The 26,499-nt window shown below is 39.0% G+C and overlaps 1 protein-coding gene across 1 annotated transcript in view; it reads right to left on the bottom strand.

Moving 5' to 3' along the window:
- Positions 1–26,499, bottom strand: part of LOC104543525 (guanine nucleotide-binding protein G(olf) subunit alpha) — a gene marked incomplete at its 3' end in the record, with an annotated part of 114,811 nt that overhangs the window by 6,128 nt on the left and 82,184 nt on the right. Inside the window, exon 6 of the mRNA XM_010188158.1 lies at positions 1,426–1,480. Coding sequence (XP_010186460.1) covers positions 1,426–1,480 — 55 coding nt within the window. The remainder of the gene's footprint in view (positions 1–1,425; positions 1,481–26,499) is intronic.

Below are 26,499 nucleotides of genomic sequence, written 5' to 3'. Positions count from 1 at the left end.
CTTCCGATCTTTGGAGAAACATGGCATTTCTTCCCAAAGGAAACATCAGGAAAAATTTCTAGATGATGACTGACTGCTCCAGGTAGAGAAAGGCCTCCCAGGAACAAACAAGCCAACACTAATATAAATAATGAAAGCAAATATGAGGCTTTGCTTCATCGACTTTACTTTCCAGCTGAGTGGTATCGATGCTAAAATCAGATCACGGGGTCTACACAGAGCAAATCCCAGTGTTACTCACTCGGAAAATGTCTTGAGAACTTTAATAATTGATCCTATATTGGGTCAACTACACATGTTTCACCTTATAATACAATACAAACTACTTTTTAATGCCTTCTGTTTCAGGATACGGTCAGAGTAAATGGTCAGGCTTGTGGTTATAGCCCTGAACAGGGTCTGAAGGAACAGGCTCTGCTCCGCATACTTCCTTGTGTGATCTCTGGTAAGTAACCTTATTTTGCTGAATTTCAGTCCCTGGCTGCACAATGAGATTTGGCAACTGTACTTTTTTAAAGACCATCCACCTGTTAGACACCTTGCATGGTTAGACTGAATTATCCAGTGCAGGGATTCTCTTCTGCCACCTGTATTTGCAGTCTGGCCCACAATCTTGGCTGAGTCTACTAGATGACAGTGGGATAGCAGCCCCAAAAAATAACAACTTCAGAATCAGTCTGCTGAGGAGACAACCCGTCCAAAGAAACCACACAGCCTGAGTGCAGGAAAGGCAGTCAAAGCCATGCACCATGGTGAAGCCCTTTCTTACTTCAAGGCCACACCATAGCAGCCTTAACTTTCCTAATGAGTTTGTCATTAAAGCACACTATCAAGGTGTATTGTGATAACTGGGAAAAAAGTGTACTGTCCTGCAAATAGTGCTTAAATACAAGCTATCCAGCCCACTGGAGATGTGCACAGGCTGGAAAGGTGGTTGCATGCCCGCAGAGAAGTCCACAAGGTCTGCATCTGTTGCTGGTGCTGTCCCCTGAATTTGGACACTGGACCCTTGGCAGGCTTCTGCCTCTGAAGGACCCATCTGATGGACATGGGAAGCGTCCCTCTGGGTTTCCATCACCTCCACAATTGAAATAAAACACTGCTGTGTAGTGAAGACTGGTGATGGAAACCATAGGCTTTTGCATTTGTTTTCTGTTCCCTCAATTTTGTTTGCGGGACACAGAATGGAAAGTAAGAAGAAATAACAGATGTGTTACAGGAATCACCGACCTACATATAGTAACAGTAAAAGACAAGCCTGCATGACCAAAAAGCCTTCTCTTATTTAATAACCATTACTTAAACTGCTAGACTGTATTTTGATATCATGTGATATGCCCTATTTCAGCTGCTAAAATAAATTACATAAAGAATTCATATGAATGAGCGTCTTGGTTCAGGCCCTACCCCATTAGCTATACTAACCTGATCTGTGGGTGTGTAGTCATCCATGCTGACGCTGTCAATTCTTTCTAAAAAGCTAGAAGAAAAATAAACATGCACTTAGATATGTAAAATACCATCTAGTATAACACTTTTCACTACCTTTTCTGGTTGAGACTCCTGCTGCAAAGTAAAACACAAGTCCAACGGTAAAGGTATGAGTCTGGTGATTTACTTACTTTGACTGAGGTTACATTTAACAAGCCAAACAACTTTTTACTCAAACTTCGTTTCAATACAGCACTTCCACACTTTCCATTATGCAGTACCAGTTAAATGTTACAATTTTGTGAAGTCTACTAAAAAATCCTAAGACTAACCACGTGTCATAACATTATGTGGTTGTTTAGCCATAAAAAGGTTTGGGGGTTTAAAAAAGGAAATGGAGCGAAGGGTTGCCTTTGTTTAGCATAATGCTAATCTAGCATAAAGTTATGTTAACTATGGTCTCACTAATGTTAGCAGAAATGCTTGTTAATATATACAGATAGCTTTGGACTGACACGTTGTCCTTGAACACTGCAACTGAAGCGGAAGAGGAAAGCAAAGGTGATGGGAAGCCGAGGTTCACCAATCTGACTCTTCATGTGGTCACAATCCAGTGAGACGCACAAGGGGAAACGATAACAACTGCAGGGAAGGGCAGCAGAAAAGGTAACCAGAAAAAAAGTTGGCACCACATTCTCCGATTATTTAAAAAATCTTTAATTCTTTTCTAGAACATGTTAGAACAGCGGTATTAAGGACATAAACATGTGATTTTATAGCTAAAATAGGCAGGTTCTCCTCTCTCGCTTTCACCAATTTCTTAGATTTCATGTGAGCCCAGCTGGCTCATTTTTCCCGGACTGCCTGTATGACTTGGAAGCCTTCTTGAGTTTCTGCATTGTTATTTGGCTGTGAATATCCCACTGGCTGACTCATCTTCCTCCAATATTATCAAGATTTCCTTATCAACTGGCAATTTTTTCTCAATTTTACTTGGGTGTGCACATGGAATCTACTTAATTGCAGTGGGAAAGTTGAAAAGCCAGTGAACTCTTGACTTGCAACATGACTCACTGTTAACACTGGGGTCACACACACTGACCAGTTGAAAAAATACACCCCTAAAAGCCTGTTTATAATTCTCATAGCACTTTCTCACGGATACAAACTGAAAGGAAAAGAAAATACACTACATATATATTTACTATTTTTCCTGTTTGAACCTCCATTGTTGTAAAAGGGAAGCAAAATGCAGTATCTACAGTTAGATTATCCAGCTTTTCTTTCTGGAGGATCAAGGTGTGACGGCTAAGCATATTGTTTAAAAAATCACCATTTAGTGCAACATGATGGGTGTCTGCTAACAAAACTATCCTGAACAAATAACCTTTTCACAAAACCTCCTCCTCCACCAAAAGCCACCATAAACTTACATAAAAGATATAAAACTATATCTTTCTAGTCAGCTGCAGTCACCATGAAAAAGCAACCGTATTCAGACTGAACCTTTTGGTCAGATGATTTTCATCACCTTGAGAATATTGATTAAGCAAAGCTTAACTTCAGTTACCCCAGGAGTTAATACAGATCCCGGAGCAGAGCAATGTATTTTTAAATGGTGCACCTATCATTAACACAATGCACATCTCACACTTGCAGCACATGAGATGAAAAAAGAAGGCAGAAAAACCCAAAAAACAAACCAAAAATGCCTCCAAGCTGAATCTCTTCCTAAATGAGGAGTAATTTTTGCTAACATGGCTGCTCAGGCAGCACTCCTGTATTTCCAAGTCTGTTTCAAAGTTTTCTGTCCAGTTTCTTTAGGGTTTGATCTGACAAGCCCAGCAACAGCTACTTTTAAAGGTTGATCCACGACTCTGAGGGTGAGCTAGCAGAGCTGTGGGCAGTGCAATCACTTGCAGAGCTCAGGAGTGATAAACACAAGAGAAGTAAGGGGAGAAAAAGCTCCTCAATTATGGCTGACACAGAAAAGGGCTCTGGTTAAGACTGTGGACAGAAGCGAGTGTTTGTGCACAAATATGACTCCATCACAAACCTCAGAAGACAGCATGAATTGGTGTTTCTCTTGCAGAAGCATTCCTTCTGGAGCTGATATATAAATCAGAGCTGATAAATCTTGACTCCCCAATACCAAGGTCATGTTGGCAGAATTTATCCAAAATTATTAAACATGGTATTTAGCACTAACTTGTATCTCTCTTACCTACGCAACAAGCACTTCAGGAAGGTTATTGGTCGTTAGAATTTGCGTTTTCCAAACAGGCAAATTACGGTTAGGAACAGATGAGCGAGTAATGCAGAATTACACAACAAATAATCCATGGCAGGGTTGGGAATGAGAGAAGTCTCCTAATTAGATACCCTACGTATCATCCCAAGTAATTTTCCACTTAGAAATCACCAGCCTTCCACCAGTAAAAGGGTTTGTTTCAAATACGCTAAACTGCAACAGCGCAGTCAAACGAGAGTGAGCTCTGACAAATACCATGTGCTTAAAAAACATCACTTGACATAATGGCTGTAACTTTTTATGCTTGTAAGGCTGCTGGTCGCATGAGATCTCTATTAAAATCAATGCAATGATTTGCACCGAGGTTTTACCTGTCACCCTGCTGTATCCAATGATATCACTAGAATCCAATCAATCAACATGGAACTACTATTAAGATTTGGCTAAATTTTGTAGTTTTACAGAAAACTAACCTTTTCAGTGTGTGATGGACAGGCTTCCTAAAATTTCTTTTGCAACTACATTAAACGTGCACTGAGATCTCACTGAGATCTCTGAAACGCAGAAAGTTATACTCTTACTTTTTAAAAGAAAGTAAGTTCTTTAATATCCTTCATATAAGCTCCTTACTTGACTAATTAGCAAAGTATAATATATATTTGACAAGCAAATGTATATAGTGGGCACAAGTAATGGATTCCAGATGAGATAAGGAGACAGTACTGTCTCATTACGAAACACGCTAGCCTCATTCTCATTATTGTACTGAAACAGGGAAACTAGACTCACTTTTCTAAATTGCTTTCTAAAGAATGTTAATTTCTGCTAATCTAAAATGCCTCTAATAATTACATTCTGGCATAATATATGGTCATTTATACATATACACACCAGCAAATTTTAAATTTACATGACTAAAATTTCAATTTAAAGTGCTTGAAGTATGAAGGTACCTCCCAACTGTGGCAATGCTCATGTCTCCACTCAAAGAATCAGTGTAAGGAAAACACAATAGCAGAAAAATGAATAAAAATGGACACCAGCATCACTTCTCTCTTTTTAGATCCTGTTTTTTCAGCTCAGAGATAAAATTAATTGCACAGAATTATGCCTTTTTACAAAACTGACAGGTCTTCTATTTATGCAGCTTCTATAGAAGCCCGTACTCAGGATTTATGTTAATTCTGCAGTGACTGCTTTGCATGCATGTGCAATGAACTCTAAACTCATACATTCAAACTCAATGCTGAATAAAACTATGACATATAATATTTATATTTCTGCATCACAATTGTTTTATTTATAAAGGGTTCAGTCTGATAACTAGTGCAACATCTAGGTTCTTCTTAATTTTACAGTAGGGTGTTTTACATTTCCTTACATGGAACAGCACAAACTACTTTTTTAAAATATCAAATAAATCAGGCAAGATACTGGAAGGAAGGTCTTCACTGCTCTGTTTGGAAATGCAGTGCTTTGGTTTGCCAACAAATTAAAGCAAAGAAAAATGGACTGATAAAGTTAAAAAACCCAATCACGAGCTACTGACATTATTATATCTATTATTAAGCTGATCTGTAGTTTTATAAATATCTTCAGTGAGTTTCCTAGGAAACTCAGCTGACACTTACTTTGACAAGCAATCTCTAAATTTTATATTATGCAAGCTGTGAACACAAAAGTACAGGTTTTAGATGTGCCTGCCAGTGCATGTGGGAACTATCAATAAGCATTATTCTCTTTAAAAACCATGGCAATTCGAGCAGCATTAGCAGCTATACAAGAATTTCTGAAAAAAGGATTCATAAATGCACAAATAAAGAGGAGGTAATCACACATGAAAATCTTTTTCTCACTGGGTAAATCACTGGATTCTGACCCCACAAACAAAACAAAATTAAAAGAAAAATCATGTCTTGAGAATAATATGATAGACACAAAAAAGATGCTATATTTGTAAGCTTATTTTGACATCCAAAGAATTGGAAAGATGAAGTGCTAAACTGCAAATCAATACAACAAACTACATATTTTAATAAATTGTTGTCTACTTCAACCATTTTTATGCTCTCATCCCAGTACTTCAAAGGCCTTGTATCAAATAGTTGCTTATTGAAAACAAGAAATCAAACCCACATCAAACTGCTTGTCTCTTTAAAAGAAAATGACAAAAAAGGCAAAGCTTTAAGACTGTAGCTTGAAGTTCTCAGAATGAAGAAGCAATTTTGATAAAATACAGGTGAACCCCAAATTTGATAAAGATCTTCAGAATTTACCTCGCTCATCCTATTTTCACTTGTCAAAAATGTATTTTCCCAAGGTCTGCCAGCCTCCCAGCAGACCTCATGCCATCTTGTCTGGGGTTGGCAAAGGTCTGCTTGGAGATTACCATAAAAAGGTGAGATTTGTCCAGAGAAAAGCACCTTCACCCAACTGCAACGCACAGCTTGCCGTCAAGGAAGCTGTTGCATCAGGAGATGAAAAGGTTAAGCGGGAGGCGAAGAGGGAGAGCAAAGTACAACCATGCCTGAAACCCTCGGCTTGTTAACAGGCCAGTAAAGTTTGAGGATTTGTGGTTTAAAGCATTTGGCCAGCCCCCAGCTCAGGAAGGGGGAAGATATGACCAGGAGGCAGCTGAAGGATGGTCACCCACTGGCAACCACTGATGACGCATCCTGAGCTGAATGACTTTCGGAGAAGCTACGTTTCCCCAAGGCAGCAGTGGCTGCACTGACCTTATTTCAGAGGGAGATGAGCAACAAGACTGGGAAAGCTCTTGGGTCACAGATGGTGGATCTCTCCTTGATACACAAGCACCGTGTTGCCCAAAGTGTCCCTACTGACTGCTGGTGGCATGAGCAGCTCAATAGAAAAGCGTATAACATGTCTTGTTTCATTGCCCTGGTCGTAGCTGCTGCCAGACTTCACCCCAGCCACCATGAAGTCATCAAGAGGGAAGTCGTCATGATATGCTTTACTGATACCAGCAAACTATGCTCCCCGGTAATCCCATGAAGCAGAAAAACTTCAGCTTAAACCCAATTTACGGATGACAACTTTGACTGAGCAAATTTTAGTAATTTCGGATAAATTAAAAGCAAAGACAGATGACAATGGTTGCAACCGAGGGCTTGTATACCATTCCCCTGGTCACCCTTTCCTGAAGGAGCCAGACAGCTGGCAGCCATCAGGAGTGCGTTTGGCGAGGATAAAGAAAGATGTCTAAAATTCATACAAGAGTTTTCCTAGCGTAAGGGCTCAATTAAGGGAGTTTCCTAGCAGGCATCCATTTCAACCTCACTTTCTCCAGCGCTAAGTTGTCTTTTCTCAGTACGTACTGCGGGACATCTCTACGCTTCACAGCCTTTGGCACGTGGCCAGCTATCAACCTAAACAAATGCACAAAAAGTTCAACTGCATTAAACGTTTCAGATAGACTAAACGTTTCTGCTCAATAGTAGCTATCTTACTTTAATTTTTAATTGAAAATATATGAACTAAACTTGAAAAAAAACCCAATAATCAGTATGACTTCCATAACTGCTTGCCCTCACTGGTTCCTTAAATTTGTTAAGCAGCAGTGTGAATTTTGAGAAATGCATTTCTTCCTTCTAAATTTAGCAAACTAACCACTTTTTGGCTTAGCAGATGTTTTTGCTTTCCAAACAAGAGGCCTATGGGGATCATCATTAACCCTCTTCTTAACATAAACACTGACTAAGACTTAAATCTGGAAAGCTGTCATTCACACAGAAAGGTTAGCAGGATCCAGCAGAAATGAGACTCATTATCTGCAACTTCTGCTACATAGGATTGCAGAGAAAAGGGAAGAAGAAAGGCAAAGAAAGAAGAGGGAAGATTATTTATTTATTTATTGTAAAAGAGACAATATTTTTCTATTGGGTGTGATCAGATGTTTTATTCCTGGGGGTGCAATTGACCAAGCTGCTGCAAAACATGGACTAAGAATGAAGCACTGATAAAATCTGAGGCTTTGACCGGCACATGCAGACCTTCCTTCTGACCACATTCACACCAGCCTGAATCCACCAACTTCAGTGAACTTTCTTCTTCCTCACAAGAGAACAGTCTTAGGCAGATAATCATTATATGCATACTGATATATCCATGAGCATTTATACAGACTTTAGTTCTGCAACGTAAAGGCAACGTGGAGCACATTCTGCTATTACAAGTACAATTTGGAATAGAGGACCAAAAGATGACAACCTGAAACCAGAAAGCTCATATTGCCTTATCCAGGGAGATCTGGATCCTGACTGTTCTGTGCTCTGATACATGGCAGGGTGAGGATTTTTTTTATCCACTGTCTGAATTAAGCAACTGATTATCATCTTCCAGCAACTACACAGACCAGCACTGGAAGTGAAACAGACACATCAGATGAGATACATGAGCAAAACACAATCATCTCACCAGGCCCTGGAGAATGTGCCTTTAGACAGAATGATAGATCAAATCTTTAGTTTTATGTCCCACTAACTAAAGTGCAGAGAAGATCTCATCTCCACCTCTTCAGGTGAATTATTCAAAAAGAACTTGGATTTTTATGTTCAGGAAAGCTGAACTGTGGGAAAAAGCCTTAATAATATTTGGAGCTGTGGAACACATCAGGTTTCAAAGTGCCAGCTATAAACCACAAGGTTGCCAGGGGACATCAAAAGTTAACAAAACGTATTTTCACTGGACGTTGCAAATACAGCTTTCCCTTGTTACAGCAAATTAATCTTGCTGTGATACAAAAATATTATTTCAGTGCAACTCACACATTCTGATTGATGGCTCTGTTTTCAAAAATTGTTGCACTGTGGATATCCTCGTAGTGTACACAATGTCCACCAAATGTTGTCAGTCCTGAAGAATGCCAAATCCAGGTTAGAAACAGCACTGGTTGTTGGAAATTAAAGATCATTTACTTCAGTGGAAGTGGTTTGGAATAAGTTGTCTGCTACGGTGACTGCCAGAAAGGAAAAACCAGTCTGACTGGAGTTTTCTATAGGAGGTTGATAAAAGAGAAAGCAGAAAATCCCCAAACAGGAGAAGTAAAGGTAACAGACTTAAAAGGAAATCACGAGGAGTTTGTGTTTACCTGTGGCACTAGTCCAAGCTCAGCGCAAGAGATCTTGCTGCCAAGAGTAAAAAAGTCCAAAAGTCAAATCAGATGATTCAAAAAAGAATCTAGTTACCCCCAGAAAACCCAGATGAAGAAAAGTGAACTCTTCAGGGTGGTGTATGTTCCTGGACAGGAAAAGCACACATGCATGTTTATCACTGTTTTCAGATCTATGCACTTTTTGTAACATGCAAATGAAAGCAACAGTGTCTTAAACTCCTAAGCAAAATGAGGTCATATCTGTTTGCTTTCACCTACCACGTGTTGTCAGGTGTTGACATGACCCAGAGAACTGACCTGGCTGGAGTCCTGGGGTTACACTGAAGGACTAGCACTAGTTCCAAGGCTTAACATCCGAATCACAAGACCAGCTCTCATGAGGTTGTCTTAGAGGCTCCAAGACATAGACAGAACCTGGAGTTCCTATAGATACCTACCATTTGAGGAACATGAGGGCTCCTAACACATGTCCTACCAGAGAAGAAGCTTTCTAGGGCTGCATGTAAGACATGAAGTATGCCATCACTGCAAACTAAGAAAACTGAAAAATTTGCTCTATGGAATAGTCAGGAAGACGACCAGCTTCCTACACAGTGGGAACAGTGTGTTAATGCAGACCTTGCAGAACACCTGGTAAAACTTCTTTTTCCTTATTACAGTTTATGAGGTGTGGTGGCAGATAATTTCTCTTCTGCACTTCTTAATCCTTGTCCGAGCTCAAACGTTGCACTCTCATACCTTCACCTTGTGTGAAGGACATGCTTCACAAATGGTGAAGGCCATGCTGGACACAAACTCTATGAACAGCCCTTCAATGTGTGGTTTACCAGCATATTCTCAGAGTTATTGGAACAGGATACTACATTTTCAACATTCAAGGCAAGAAAACTTACCCAACAGGGCAAAAATTTATGGCTCAGGAGTTAAAGGACAAAAGGATGATGAGGACCGACATCCTTCCAGCACATTTTACCCCAAACACCCAACAGAACCACTTCACCCATCGTTCAGAGGTAGACCTGTTGACTTCTCTTTAGCAGAGGGAAGAGACACAGTAACTTTTCACCTTCTATGGTAAGGACTCAAAGCCTGCTCTTCTCAAACTTGTTCATGCTATGCATCAGAGTTTTAGTTTATTATTTATTTATTATTAGTTTAGTTTATTAGGGCTTCCCTACTTGTAGTCTAGAGCAGACAGGTTTTCCTTCTTATTCCCACACACCACACACTTTGGAGTTGCATGTAAAAAACAGTATCAGATAAATAGCTGTATATGATCAGCTGCCTTAGAAACTACCAGGTGAAAATAAGAACAACATCAAGTAGAGGTCTAGCAGTACGGATATAAAAGCCAGACATAACCATTAGACTCATAAGAAAACTCTCGTATCTTTACAAATGATGGTGCTGAAATGTTTTCATTAAATCACCATTATCCTGCTCATTTTAGAACAGGATATATTTAACCATTGAGTGCATTCAAGCAATTGGTCATAACACCTATGGCTCGGCTGAGCGATTACCTTCAGTAGCTGGAAGAAGGTGTGGAGCTGAAGCGAGGAGAGGAATCGTTAATACAAAAATGAAAGGAAGAAGGATACAGTGACCATGACCAACTTGCTAATAGTTGGCCCAATTCCATTTAATAGTTACAAACTATTTAAAAAAACCCAAAGGTTATAAAACTTAGTGTTCAAAATTAACCTGTACATTTGACAGTAAGTCACGTTAACGCTAACGTTTACTATTAATGTGGCATTTTGTGAAAAGCATTCCTAACTCTGCACTCTCTGTACCTTTCTTTCCATTCCCATCAAATTTCCTTGATTTTTTCAGCGTACAGTGCATGTGTACTATTAAAACAACAATCGAACAAGCTGGGTTTGAGGAATGAGGAAAATAATTATGCAACAACCTGATTATGTCCTACTCTGAGTTACTTTCAAGATTACATTGTGCTTCTGTTTCTAATCTTTTTACCCTGTACCCAACAGGCAGTTGTCATTTCAGGGGTCTGGTTTATGAAAAGCTGGAGCTAAGGGGTCTTTTGTTTGTGAATAAGGAAGAATTTGGCACTGAGTGCTCTGTGCTGAGATATTTGCTGTCAGTGCCAGCACACCAGGTATGGCCTGAGGCAGGAGAGCTATGGAAGGAGGGGGCTGAGCAGCATCAGGCATGCTGCACTGGTGCTGTGGTAGAGCAGCAGTGCTTGAGCCAGCCTGAGGACCTGCATGGAGTCACCTGGAAGCCTAGCAGCTGCAGCTCCTTGCAGGATCCTGGCCAACATCATCACTCCTTAGGGTACTGTGGTGCTACTGTGAGAACAACTTTGGCATTTACAGCTGAAAAGTCACGCTGCCACTTCACAGGAGCTGCTGCTTTGTACCATGCACACATCTGCATGGAAGGGCAGAAGCTTGATAAAAACTGACTTTATAAAAAAGAAAAAATCCACTCAAATCCACAGATTTTAAATCCTGGAGAATTTCTAAAGCTCCTAAAAACAAGCACTGAGAAGGAAGCCGAACTTCCCAATCTGTCTTCTCCACCCATAGAATAAGTGGAAAAAAGGTGGAAGATTTATGCAATAGCAGCTGTAGAAGGCTGAAAAGGAATATACAAATAAGGCATAAATGTCAGAAACCCAAAGTCACTTGTCAGTTCAGAGTTCAAAATGTTGTCTTTTCTGTCTTCTTTTTTTCTTTTAAAGAAAGGATTAAAAATATCATTTCCGACTTGCATGCAACCTGTGGAAATGAAACCCAGGAATCACTCATTCTCTAACTAGGGAACCATCACTCACATATTTATGTAATGATGTATAGCCAGCGATATATTGGCAGGTCATCCTGTGGTCAGGCTGTGAGTGCAGGTACAAATTTTGTATTTTCAGGGAGAAAAGCAGCCACATTTTTATCCTTCTGCTGTTTCTTTACCACTGCAAACCTGAGGGCTCCTACAACAACAGATTCCCTACAAATTATTTTTTCCCCATAAACTTGTATGTGACACTGCAGCTCAGATGCTGGGAAATGCTCTGAGAAGGAGCATATCTGGTACCTGTCCCAAGGGTGAGAACCACTTTTGTGATGGCCTCTAAGGATCTGACCTTTTTTTTTCCCAGGAAAATCCATATTAAACCAAATTCTAATATAAAAATTCTTAATACTATTGCTTGGGAGAATGAGTGCCCTCAGGAGGTAGAACCAGAAGAATCTAAAGGAGGGTGTGAAGAAGAATGAGGAGCTTTTGCTTTAGTCTCTGGGAACTTGGCTCCACAGTGAGATGAAATTCTCAGTCACACAGAGTTACATTTTTCAAACAAGAAACCTGGGAAGTTTCACTAAGTGATGCCGGACCCAAATTGCAAAATTACAGACAAAATCCCAGCCCTGTGCAAGGAAGTATCCTATAGAATTACTGTCTCTGCCCAATATATTAAAAAAAATAGATTAAATTAATGGCATGATATTTTAAAAATAGAGTGAAGATTAATTAGGGACTATACATTTTATTGAAGTTATCAAAGAAACAGAATCAAACCACCAAGTTTTGCTGTTGTTTGGTTTTCTACTTCCAATTAAATGGGATTTCTGATCCCAAATACCACAGCACAGGTACAGCAGCCAAATCTGCAGGCATTTATTTTAATCAAATAAACACAGAGATAATTGTTAATCTTATAATCCCTTCAAACTGTTAGTAACCTTCTTAATTGGATTACAAATAATCCAGTCCTAACACCAGCACCATAAATACTGATCTCTTGCCCTTAACAACTGCCTGTCTTGCAACAGGGTATCAACGCATTAGACTTCAAAGCACCCAAAGTTCACGCTTCCTTCATAAAAAATACTTGCTTTGTGGAGGGAAGCATCGATGCAAATTTTAAGTAAATCCAAAAAGTACCCCTTTACAACATAACTGTGATGACATTTTGAAAGCAAAAGCCACTCCTTAATTAGGCACATGCTGATACTTTCCCCATTTTACAAGATGCTCTTTTGAGAAGGTCTCAGTGCTACACATACTCAAAAAGCAAAAAGAGACACTCCTACCTAAAGGAACTACTCCTGACTCTGTTTTTTGTATTTCAATACTTTATTATGTATTTCTTCAGCACCTTCAGCACAAACCCTTGAAAATCCAACAACAAATGGAAAACAAATCAAGAAGTGTAAGTAATAAACAACCACACATCTTTAAGACACAAATCTTAATTTACTGGTTACGTGTCAGATCTGGGGCTGCTCTGACCTAAATTCAGCTCAAGCACTGCAACGCGCTTCTGAGCAGATTTGGTGTCAAAACATTTCGTGGACAAAAGCCAAATCACAGAAGTGAGGAAATGGGGATTTTTCCAACTGTTTTTTATTACTTTTGCCTGTGTTTCTTCCCATCTAAGCACTCAGAAATGGTACAACCAGCTCCCCCACAAGACTTTGCGGGTGGCCCAGGTCACTTCTGCCCTCCAGACAAGACACGACAGCCCGCACCAGTAGGAAAGAAATAACGACCAGAATTAATCTGGAGAATGCTAAAAGTGCATTGAAAACCTGCTGACCTATTCTTCCAAACTGACACCATCTTCAAGGTGAGTCATTTTCTCATCAAAGCTACAGGTAAGAGGGAATTTTAATAATTGCAGAACAAACGCAGATAAAATAAACACAAACAAACAGCAAGATATTCCAAGTATGGGGCAGCTTTGTACTTTCCTGCACTATTTTTTATTATGTTACCATAATTAAATATTTCAGATACACATAGGGACTAAGAAATTCAATGCAGGAAAAGCTTTGCTTCTACTGAGACTCACCCACAAGCATAGTTTTAAGGATATAAATAATCCTATTGAATGCAGCAAGACTTTGGAATTCAGTGGGACTGCTCATACACTTAAAAGATCAGCAATACATGCGAAATTTTTGACATCTGAAGCCTGAAGAAAGGTGTTTCCCTTAAAGCAAATAGAGAACCCCGTCTTTGCTCATGGCAGCCCAGCTCCAAGCATCATAGCCAGAACTACAGTCCAACACCACACAACATTGCACGGCATGTTGCAGGTACAGAAGTACCTTTTAATTCTGGGAAATGATCATACCTGTGTCTTTCTCCACAAGTGTAATTATTTTGCTATTAAGAGTAACCTGTAGAGAGATTTTTATAAATCCAGCAGCTTTAGATAGAGATCATTAGCCCTCTCTCGTATCTTTCCAGTAGCATGCTTAACAGAGGATACAATAAATGTAACAAATAAGACTTTACATAATAGTGGTTTTAAATAATGAATTTAAAGAATCCTACAAAGACACTGGATCAAAGCCACAACCTAGCTCACCCTTCTACCTGCCTGGTAACTGCCATGGGTAATTTCACCAGCCACACCACCCAGGGGCTGGTCTGTAAGCTGAGGGAGCCCCAAGCCACACACTGCTTTATACAAGACCTGCACATTGATTTGTTCAAACAACTGGGAAATCTAATACCATGCCCAGGTTACAATCTGCTGTCATTAATGCTAATTTATCCTCTGAGAAGAATGACCACACAAGAGCTACAACACATCTTCAGTTACGCATGCAGAATTTGTTTTCCAATGTAATTGATTTTCTTCAGCAGTTCACCTTACAATGTTTTCCCTTTTGGCAAGGAATACAACATCATGCAATGCCCATATCCTGCTTCATTACATTAGGAGAATAATAATTAAAAAAGACTGGAAATGTGAATTAAGCTATAGGAACTCACTCCTTTACACCCCTACCCTATCTGTATTCTTTTAAAAAGTATTTTTAAGATAAAATTTGCTTGTATTGAGAATATGAATGACTATGGTCTTTAATCATGATAAAGAAGAGAGGTGTCTGGAAGTAGAACACAGGAGAACAGCATTGGTGACGAAACTAGACTTTTCTGTATTTACTGCTTCAAACAAAATTATACTGATTATCAGCAGAAGTCTGGTAATAAGCTGGCTAGAATCAAAATTTAATATAAATACCATACAGACACTGAATGTCAAGGACGTGCCCATGCATAATGCTGAAAATACAATTCAATACAATGAGGGATTGCAACTAAAGTTTTATTAAAAAGCCAGTGTGTCACAGCATCATCATTTCTATTAGAATGACCAATGTTATAAAACAAAACATGACCTACAGTTGTTAAGGTAAGGAACAGAATGCAAGATATAATGATAAAGCAATGGATTAATATTAATAAATAATATTGTAAAACTATACTTAATGGAGAAAATTAATTATGACATGAAATGAAATAGAGCTGGAACATTTTGAAGGATGCAAAATGGTTTTCACATAAACCTGCAACCAACCGTTTTTAGGCTGTGCATAAGTTAATTGCTCTACCTTTTCTCTATAATTGGCATTAAAACCATTTACCTAGATTAGCACCAAGCCATCTTCAAGATATCAAGATATATTTTATTCTAACTTTCCCCAGAATATACATTCAAGTGACGGGGACTGCTCCAGTGAGCCACCCAGCAAGTTTAGAGTTATATGTGTACACACATCTGTATCAGCACAGAAGAGCTTTATTCTGTTATTGACATCATCTACTGAGCATCTGAAGGAACAGCTCTGAACCCAGCAGTACGAGGAAAATTGTGGAAGGAGCAATTTAGATAGCAGTATATCAAAATTGAAGCCATGAAAGATGGAAAGATTTGCTTATTTATAGTACAAAGAAATTCCATCTAGTTAGGCTGTGCGTTTTTTCTTGTAGAAATTAAACAGGAAATTAATCCTTTTCCTCCCCTCCTTATAAAGCAAGGCATTTTCCTTTATGATGCCAAAAGCCTGATATTTGTAGATTTGTCTGCCATCAGTCATTAATCAGCCTCATAGCGTTTATAGATAGAAGGATATCTCCTGACAGATACAAAAAACAGAGTCAGAACCAAAGCCAGAAATTATATAAAGATAGATATATAGATACACATTTTAGCACTCTGGAGTACATTTCCAAAAATAAACTAGTCAAATAGATATCTTCCTAAAAAAGCTGATTGCATAAGCATAATTACACTAAACACAGGTACCTGCACTATCTCTCTGCATGTTATAAATAGTTCAAAGTTACATTACACAGTCTTATTCTAAAATGCTATTGTTCTAAGTTCATGCTTCCTCTTCACAATCCCTTCAAAAAAGGCTCCCAGCTTTCACTGCTAGCCCAAGTGCTATTTTCCTGACATTGCTATATAACTTCTTAGAACCCAAAGACACTAATTCTCCCTTGCAACCCACATGGATTATCCAAGTAAATTACTATTCCACCAGTTAAGAAGTTGCTTGATCGTATCACACTCTGTTAATTGCCAGTATTCCTCTGCTTGCTCATAGAGTTTTAATTTTGTAACTCAGTAATGTTTTGTTTCTGACTGAGAGGTGCATATTTCAGGATGCAATTTATTAGAAGTGCTGGGGCAAGATCCTCAGAAACCTTAAGCTGAGACCACTAGGTGAGTTACTAAGTTGGACCCAAGGATCCAAAAAAAAAAAAAATCCTCCTGCGAAGCAGTAGCTGAGGGCAGCGCTACCTGCAAGATGCTCACTGAGGCAAAATACTGATTTTTATCCCCTTCCTCTCTTGCTTGTTGACATAAAATTCCATTTACTAAATTTGCACAAAAAGGGCTGAATTTCATTTCATGAACAAGTAGAAAGTGAGCATAAGAAGCACTTCTGAGAGGAAGGAGACGAATTAGCAATGCCAAGCATTAACACGTAGCATTGCTTATCAGTGCCAAGCTGCCACTCAGACAATCTAAACACCACTGTAGATACCACTACATATATATATATTTAATTAAGTTGTTGTATCCATCAGACATAGGCAGCTGGCTGACACAAATTGTAATTATTCTGTCATTGAAGGGTTAAAAACAGGAGGCAGACTTAATCCCAAGGAGGAATTCCTTGTGTCAGCACAAGCAATTTTGCTGTATGACACAAGCATGACAACACTGTGGGAAGGGAGCCTTTGCATGACGTTTTGCTGACAGCAAAGGCTTTGCTTAGAGATTGAGGGGTACAGATGAGCTACAGTTTGTACTGATGCTGATAACAATCCAGATAACATTATTTCCTTGGCTCTGCACGTTAGTTATGACATTGTATGCATGGTATGCAATTCATTCTACATGCGGTATATAACAATGAACATAGCAGTATCTATTAAAAGTAAATCAGCTGATATTACTTAAAAGCTACTGAAATAGACAACATGTGTCTGAGGAAATGCAAAGGAGAAACAAATGAAAGACAATCCATACTAGCAGAAAAACATCTGTAAGCTTTACTTGATATACATAGTACACAAAATAAATATCTTTCTGCTTCCTGTTGGGTATCTGTGAGAAAGTTTATCAGATATTTAATCACATAGGGGAAGACTTTTTTTTTGCTGTGCATCTAGCTTCTGGAACAGGTGTTTATCCAGGTTTCAGATGATGGAGGAACTAAGTAAATACGCAGCTATGAGCTGATTCTGCTCCTAGTGTAATCAATGAAACAACCTCACCTTCTTCCATAGAATGAAATGTGTGTGAAAGTTGCTAAATACATCATGTTTGCAGAGCAAGAGGGGCTTTCACAATGTGCTAAGAAACAGAAGATATTATTAAAATCCAGTATTATTATCTCAAATGATAAGAGTTGAGAATAATGCTGCAAGATGTATCAGGCAGCTAGAAATGACAAAAGCAAAAAGTATCAAAGAAAGGATGGTTCAGATAAGGAAGAGGAAATACTGAACTAGAACTTATGAAACTCACATTACAGAAAAAAAAGAACACCCACAGGATAGGTACATAACTATGGATAAGAAAAAATTGTAACTGAGACATTATCTTCATGGTGATCCACAAGCATACAGAGAATTACTGCAGACATCTACTGAAATTCAAATTCGCCAGCTCAACTACAGATAGTAGCATATCTGTGATGTCAGGGCTTCAGTGCCTGAGCCCAGTATTTTTGAAACCTAGCTGTATTTAAGCTTTTTCTGCAGAGGTGCCCAGACTGGTCAGGTTAATGGCAGGCTGCAATCGCACCTGCAGTCTGTGCCAAAAGATTCAAAGAGACTGAAAAGGAGCTGGCAAAAAGAAGAAATCCAGAAGAAAAACTTCTGAAATACACACATCAGAGAAAAGTTAAGACTCATGCATAGCAGCTTCTTCAGAAGAGATTGTGGAACACGAAAGTTATAGCTATTACGAGCTGATTACAAATACGGCACCCTTGAAAAGCTTTTGCAACTATATATAACACAAGCTTTGATCTCCTTGTACTTAATTTGCTACATAATTAAAAGAGTCCTATAAGCCAAAGATAATTTAAGCAGTCATATGTTAAACCAGCATAACTTTCAAGAAATCTTCCTTTTCAATTATATGGCCATACGTTAATGCAATAGCTTTTTATATTTTTATTTACATCCATGTCATAACTGACCTGCTGAAAGATTAGATTTTGTAATATCCTAGTAAAGAAGCATCCCTTCCAAGTTTCCCTGTAGATAGCAGATTCACAGCAACTATTATTATTTTTAATTTGTAACTTTTTTGCATCACTAAGAGCTCAATGCAATTATTTCATAAGTGTGCCGTTTCTAGTCTGTGCTTCATTCAGTAAAATCTGTTTTATAGATGCCTTAGTGGCAAGCTGAGCAGCAGAAGCTATAATTTGTGAGCTGGATGTGATGTACAGCTTGGCTTCACGATGCCTCGCAGGCACACCATTTTATTTATTTTGCATATTGTTGATAACACTGAGGTGTGTGTTTGAAAGGCTGCTGCAGCATCCAGTGAGTGAGAGACTCCCCACCCTTGCTGCCTGCCTTGGTTTCCTCCGAGGGCTGGGACAGGAAACACAGTGGTTGTAATGCACGCAACTCCCTGGCCCTTCGTAAGCAGCCTCGGCTCTGCAAAGGCCACTTAGATTGGCCACAAACATGTAGGTGATTGCTAACTTCCGCTCAAGCACGGCAGATTTGCTTGAGAATAAACAGCAAGTTCTTTGTTACAGAAAACAGACCACTGCTCACTAGCATCGGTGAAATCACAAGTAGCTCTTGCTTTCCAAATTCTGCTTTTCTGAGGTCTAAAAACACCATAAAATTTCTAGCTGAAGACAAACTCCTTTCCTGTGAAAGTGTAGTCAGCCTATTTGTTTTCTGAAGTTACAACAGATGGTGGTAGGAACCATTCTAGCAAAACCAGGCATGAGAATGTGTTGCAGTTTGCATTTTAAAGGCTTTTCCCCCCCCATGTTACTTGAGATGATGGGTACTGGGATAAGGAGGTGGTGTATCTGTGCTGGGGAATGGTGTGACAAGGAGCAAGTACCTGATATTCAGGTGTTTATTCAGAGGTATTCACAGCTGTATTTTCTCGTCATATCTTATGGTAAGGCAGCACAGGACACTTGGATTCTCAACTCAGGCAGCAGCTCCAGATTCTGAGTTCAGCTGGGCCTTCCCTTGATTTGGTTGCAGGTATTTGAAAACATTTATTACCAACAGTAGAGCTGTTGTTTTTTCCTTTCTACATAAAGTGAAAATTCCTATAAATAATATCAAATATTTTTGCTAGCTTTTCATAAGAGAATGCTGAACACAGAATGGGATTCTGGCACCAAAACCCCAAAATATTTTCTTAAAAAAAAGAAAGGCTAATGTTTGAATAGTTTACAAACACTCAGCTCAGAGTCCATGTGTTTAGCATTACTAAATGAGTTAAGATGTGCATGTAACAATCTTTAACAATTTATTGCTTCTACTTTTTTTTTCATAGCTTTTCTTACTCCAAATATTATATTCCATGTTTGTTAGTTTTTTTCTTGGCTGCAACTTGCCTAAAATATAGTGGCTGGACAAAAACATATAGCCAGTGGGTCAGAGCAGGTTACAGACATGGAAGTCTATTAAACCTATAATTTCAGGAAGAATCACAGAGTCCTTCCCCGCACCTATGCAGAACCTGTGCTGTGCCTGACATGCTGAAGAGCTCACCCGTATCGCTGTTCCTTCCAAACCCGGCATGAGTAACTTTTCCCCTAGCCCAGGGCAAAAATCCAGTCAGAAGCAGCAGGGAAGGAACAGGAAGAACTCACTGCACTCAAGAGTTCCTTTGTGCCATTGCTGACACAACTGGCACCAATGTTTGCATTTGTCTTCACGTGCCTATTGTGTATTAATCTCATCTAACCCTTTTTTACATAGGCTACTATTGTATGGAATCATATTATTCAGATTTCTCAGGCTGACATCCTTTTTCCCCAAGTCACATTTTCACAGCTATTTGCATTTACTGTAAGAGCAGCAAACATTCTCCCATTTCCCAGGTTCCTGAAAGAGAAAACCTAAGAAATTCAAACTCTGCAAAGTCATTAAAATACATGCACCTGCAGGATCGACAACACCTGAAAAAATGGTTTTCAGGAAGAAGGAAAGAAGCTTTTTTCTTTTAAAAATATCAATTGAAATTAAATTTTTGACAGCTTTTTTAACCTTTATAAAGGTTGCATCTCAACTGTTTGAGTAGCAATAAACTGATGCTATTGACTAACTGTAAGCTTCTGTGCCATGGGCTTGGCAAGTGATTTTAAAGCAACAGACAGTCTTGAAATTACTCAGTCAAAATATATTTGTGCCTTCAGAAGCATGTGGACACATGGAGACCAAAGCAAACGTAAATGAAAGTTAATCTTTGAAAGGTTCAGTGAGTATTCACTCAGGTTAATGTATAATTTCTGGAGACAGACACATCTCATGCAAAAAATCCACAAAATCACCAATTATAAAAGGAAAAATCTTAGAGTTGAACACGTCTATCCAATTCACGTGTAAAAGTAAAATATTAACTCATATTGCTCTTCTCCATGCCGAAAAGCAACATCTCACAGGCTGCAAAGCAGTGTTTTCACAGCAAGGACATCCCCTACGCAGTGGCTCTGCAGGCAGCTGCATCTGCTTTTCCTATGCTTATGCATCTTGAGACAGCAAGTACACTTGATAAGAGATACAGACAACAACATAAAGATTTCTAAACAAAATGTCTAACGGTAAAGACTGCATCAAGCGAGACAATGGGATGCCAGAAAATGCGGAGTTCTTCTTACGCTCCCATGTTTGCAAAATAGGAAAATCTCCTAAGAAACACAGTTGGTAAATTGGTGCATTCGCTTCTCGCGTGCTTTCATTTGGGCTTTTTAGGTACCTGACGCTTGTTTTTGACAGCGCCCTTGTTTTGTTTACAGCACATTGCTGGGATACTCCCTTTGATTCAGCCTGACACACGTGATGCTCCGCCAGCTTCTGTTCTGCAGTGCTGCTGCTGCACTAAAAATAGCTGCCGCTTGCTTTGGCTCCACATCTAATTTATGGAAACTCACAGAAAAGAAGGCCCCTGTTAGTGGGTGAGCGACGTACGATTTTGCAGCTTGTGCTGTTCATCTCACTCGGGCTCTTGAAAGGCATCACTGAAAATTTAAAATTTAAGCCTGCAGTTAATGGCGGTCGGGGGAAAGAAGATAGCACTTAGTAAGTTTAATTTCTTTTTAATGTGATTTAATAGTAACTTAAATGAAAATGTAGGCTATTCAGACTACAGTATGTAAAAATGCCTAGCATTTAGAACAGAAATTTATGAAGGTCTACTAGTGCCCACACTTGTTTAGGGAAAGTGCCATAAGGATTTTCTTATTTTACAAATTACAGTAAGATTACAAACCTCCTGTCTGCTATAACAGCTTCCAGATGTTCTGTATAAACTTCATCATGCCATAAAAGTAATCACATAGATATGTTCTTCAAGAAATGCTGATTCTACAAACTTTGCCACAAAACCTGCCTCTGTGTGAAACAATATTTTGCATGCAAACTAGAACACAAACCCAACAAACATCTTTCTCTAAAAAAAAAAAAATCAAAGTTTATGTTAAAATTCAAATGCCAAAGTGCATTCAAGTAAGCAGGTACTTGGTTATTTTTCTTTCTACAAAAGAAGGGATTTTAATTTTCTGAAGTGGAATTTTTCAGATATTCATTCACAGCACCACATCTAGGAGTGTCACTGGCTGAGCTGGAGCTAGTTTTAAGTGAAAATTGAATCGGAAACAGGGATGGCATAAGTCCTGCATGCACTAATTTTTTAATGGCTTAAATCTGTGAGAATAAGAACACTGAAATAATGAATAAAATTTCCAAAACTGAAAACGAAGGTTTGTTTTTCTTTAAAAGTTTTTAGGGTGAGTAATGAAGATAAGGAAATTAGGATTCAGATTTTACTTCAGACACAAACTTCTAAGCTAAGGTTGGCAATCAGTGGCTGAAGCAGAGAGAGATTTCAAGGCTTTAATCTTGTAAAAAACAGCAAATAAACTGTCTGGCTTTGTCCAGAAAGGCTCCCTGCATAAATTTAGCAGTCTGTTTGCAAGCTATCAATTTAAGGACTGGTATCTAAACTGTTATCCAAGTAGGGACATCACTTAGCAACTACCACGGCTAAAAAGGAATTTTCATAAGTCTCAAGAGAGGTTATGATTTATTGACCAAAAAACTCCAACAAAATCATGAAACCAGTTTAGACTGCCTACAGTTAGCTGCTTATGACTTACATGACTAAGTAATGGTCACAGTGACTCTATATCAACCTATTTATGCAAAAAATACTGTGTTGTGTTACTGTTAAAAGGTTTTTAATTGAACAGACAGTTACTAACACAGTTACTACACCTTTTAGGCAAACTTTTTTTTTTTTTTCATCCTGCCATGAGGAAAGAAAAAGGACAAACAAAAACCCGCTGCATACATACGCATTTGGAAAAAGGGTATAGTCTAAGAGAAGAATGAAAAATAGCAGCTCTACAGCAGAGTTTTTGTATGTAACTCTGTGTGATGGAAAGGGAGAGGAAGGGAGCCAAGAAATGGTATGATTTAATGCTTGCAGGAGTGTCATTTTCCTTTCTACCCTAACCGTTCGATTCTTCTATTTTCTATGAGTTCAAATCAGAGCTTTATAAGCCTCTTTCTGTATCTGGGGCACATAAACATGAAATTCTGTTTACATTCTTAATTATAAACACATATTGAAAATCTGTGGTCTATCTCCAACCCCAAATCAGTTTGATAGCATTCAAATCACTGTGTACAGTCTGACACTTGTTGCCTTTGTGACCTCAGCTCTGCGCCTCCATGCTGTCGATGTGAGCACGAAGCATCGAGTCCTGCAGCCTTGCACTGGAATTGCTCGAAAGCAAAAGAGAGATAGGGCGTAGAGGAGATAGGAGAGGAGAGCGAGCAGAGGCAGCCATCCCTTTAAATATCTCACACTCTCTGCTCTCTTCACCACTCCTATCAGCGTTAGGATAACAGCATGTGAATACACAGCTCGGCTCGGCCTTAATATAATTCAGAACGTTACATAAGTGCTCGATAAACAAAGCAGGCAGCTAGAAATGAGATAACCTAGCCATGTGTATATTCAGCTGACTACTTATTTAGGTTCCCAGCTAGTATGCTGTGACTGTGATAAAGGGAAAGAAAATGGCTGTAAATACCACCCTCTAAAGGCATGCTTGGTTCTTTTAGGACACTTCAGTTTTTAAGATCATGTACAGGATAAACATGTCAACATTTTAAATGTGGCTAGATTACATTTTTGATTTCCTTTTTGCTCCCCTGCCTCTGCAGAGTAAAATGGTTGGCAATACAGGAAGCATTTCAAATCCATTTTCCTACCTACTGACAGCTACACAGGATAGGTCACGTCTTTTACATGCACCTTTAAAATGCGCTACAAACGAAATGATACTTCTCTGCTTTGCAAAGTTAATTCCAGACAACAATTATGATGGAAGTTGCCATACACGTTATCTAAACGTCCCATTCAAAAAATACATTTGCAATGTCATGAAAGATCCCAGGAAATACCTCAGACACAATCTCTGATTTATACCTTTCCTGGTCAGGAGAGGAACACGTACAGCAATGTTAACTGCATCTGTTGTCTTACTGCTGAATGAAAATAAAAGCCCTGGAAATAAAGGCTATGAAAATAAAAGCATGAAAGCAACTGATCCAGCTACACACTGATAAACAATTATCAAACATAGTATGTTTCTATTCAACTAAAAACCTACTTCTAAAAATGTTTACCAATACCTTAAAACAAAAGCACACTGCTCCAGAACAGCAGCTAGAAAAGCTGGGAAAAGGAAAGAATGCATGGGAAATGCTGATAAAAAACCCCAAACAAAATGAAACAAACCAAGAACCCCAAATGAGAGTTTAAACATAAGCTACCCTTCTAGAAACCTTATCTTAGCTGTACTAAAAATACACACCAAAATGCCCACTTACTGCTATCTGAAGCTCCCTTCTGTTGGGCCCTCTTCCTTTAGAGCAAACAAAGCTGTAGTGATAGCTAGCTTTCCTCCACCTTCCCTTGTGAACAAGATCTGCTGGTGGATATAAGCGGTCAACCACTGCCACCAGTTCTACAAACTTCCACATTTCTCTAAACTTATTCATTGTCTTGCCTTATTATATTTCCAAGTGGTTTAACGGCACATGCCAGTATTCTTCATAACTCCTTGGAGGGGCAGCTGCTACCCATCACCATCTCAGGTCAGACAGGAGGCACAGTCCAAAAGTTACACGTTTCTTACAAAGCCCAGAAGAAAAAGGCAATCCCGATCTTTTTTATTCAATATACTTGGATTTGTACTTTCTCAAATATTACAACTTTTTTAGAACCACGAACAATTTTTGGCTGCCCTGCACTAAAAAAAAGGAAGCATGTTCTTCCAGCTGCCACATGAAGCAGTGTTTCTCATGAAGTTTTCAGGGATTATTTTTCGTTAAATTAGGATAAATTTTTACGCACATGTCCCTAACTGATGGAAGGAAATTGCTTGCTGTGACATTGATCTTGTAGCTACAAAACATGCCCTGTGGCCATCTGGTCATCTGCTGCAGAGCTGGAGTTGATGAAGCAAAAGGATACAGAGACATATTCAACTACCTCCCTCCTTTGGGGCCAGAGAAAGGCTTTATGGACCTCAGTTCATCTCAGGCTCAAGTATGGGAAGAAACAGTGACCAAATCTATCTGTGCATGCAATTTTAAAATATTGCCATGGGTCATCTAATCACCTGCATCAGCATGGGCGAGGAAAGAGTTTTTGAAGTGATCTGAAATTTCTTCAACTGAGAAAATGTTATTTTTTACTGTAACTTTGGGATTGAGGGACAGGGTCCAGTCCTGTTAGAGGACCAGGGACCACTCCTCATCACCAAAAAGTCTAGTGGCAGCTGGCTGCAACAGCAGATGCACCAAGCAGGCCCGAGGACTTAAATTTCTGTGTGAGATGCAGGGACATCTGAAGTCCTCTCCCAAGTTCACAAGTTGTAAGCAGTAAAATAAAGGCAAGTCAATGCAGCACGCACAGTGTAGTGTGCCACACTGTGAGATTAAAAATAAGACACAGCATATTTGTGAATTACTGTGATGTTGGCTGGTGCAACTCTGTGCAATATGCAATCAGTATTTCCCATAAAGAGGTACTGCGTAATTCAAATATATTACCGTTTGTGCTATACCTTTTAGCCCTCAGAGCTTATTCTAGTATAGTTACCTTTGAATTTCCAGAAATATGTTTGTTTAGGAGGATTAGCTGCCACACATGCACAGATCAGCCAGTACATGGGCAGTGTCTCCTAGTATGAGCTGGAAAATCCACAGTAAAAATAGCAAGGATGGTTGAAAATCTGGTGACAACTCTGGGAACTGCTCAAACACGAACCTTAAATACAGACATTATCTACACTGGGACTACCTGCTGCGTGACAAAGAAAAAAGTGTAAGCCTCACCAGTGGAAAACAAGTTTACGTTAAGAGTTGCTATCATTATTTATTGCTTTTCTTCTCAGTTCTATCACATCCCAAATAAAACACGTAGATCTCTTTCTAGCATTTTTTGAACTACCAATCAAAGCAACTGGAAGAAAATACTTATTTTAAGATGATGAAATATACGGCAGTAAACCCCTATGCTGTTTGTGTTTTTACACTATAATGGATTCCCCTATAAGAATCAACGCCACTCAAAAGAGATTTTTAAAAGGTCAGTTCAAGCAATGGATCTAATAAAACAAAAAGTAAAGACGACTGAGCCAGCTTAAAGAAAGGGTATTTCTGAACTACAAAACAAAGAAAATAATTTGTGCTTTCAATTCTTATGAAAAGACCCTTTTCTTTCTGAAAGTCCTCTCTTGTCTAACTCCAAGGAGATTTTGCTGCTTCCATGGAGGCACTGGCTGCGTGAAGAGAGATTGCGAGGGGCTGCTCCACTGCTGATACAAAAAGTGACCCTCACCACAGTTTGTAGGGTAGAGGAGATTACAAAGTATGTTTCTCCAAGGGCTTGCCTGCACTAGAATGAGCCTTTCTGGAAAACCCTCTTAAGAAGAGCCCTTGTATCAATGCAGCCATATTGATTAAGTGTGCGACTCTTCTCCTGCTTTTCCATCTTTCAAAAAACCTTAGTGAAAAAAGCCAAGACTTACTGTAAGGCATAGTCCATCCATGTCTATTACTTAGCATACCTAAAAGGGACAGATGGTAGATGAAATTGTAATATAATTTAATC

This window comes from Mesitornis unicolor, unplaced genomic scaffold (genome assembly GCF_000695765.1).
Source record: "Mesitornis unicolor isolate BGI_N332 unplaced genomic scaffold, ASM69576v1 scaffold4107, whole genome shotgun sequence".
Taxonomy (NCBI): Eukaryota; Metazoa; Chordata; class Aves; order Mesitornithiformes; family Mesitornithidae; genus Mesitornis; species Mesitornis unicolor.
The sequence above is the reverse complement of the archived record's forward strand: the minus strand, read 5'-3'. Positions and strand labels throughout refer to the sequence as shown.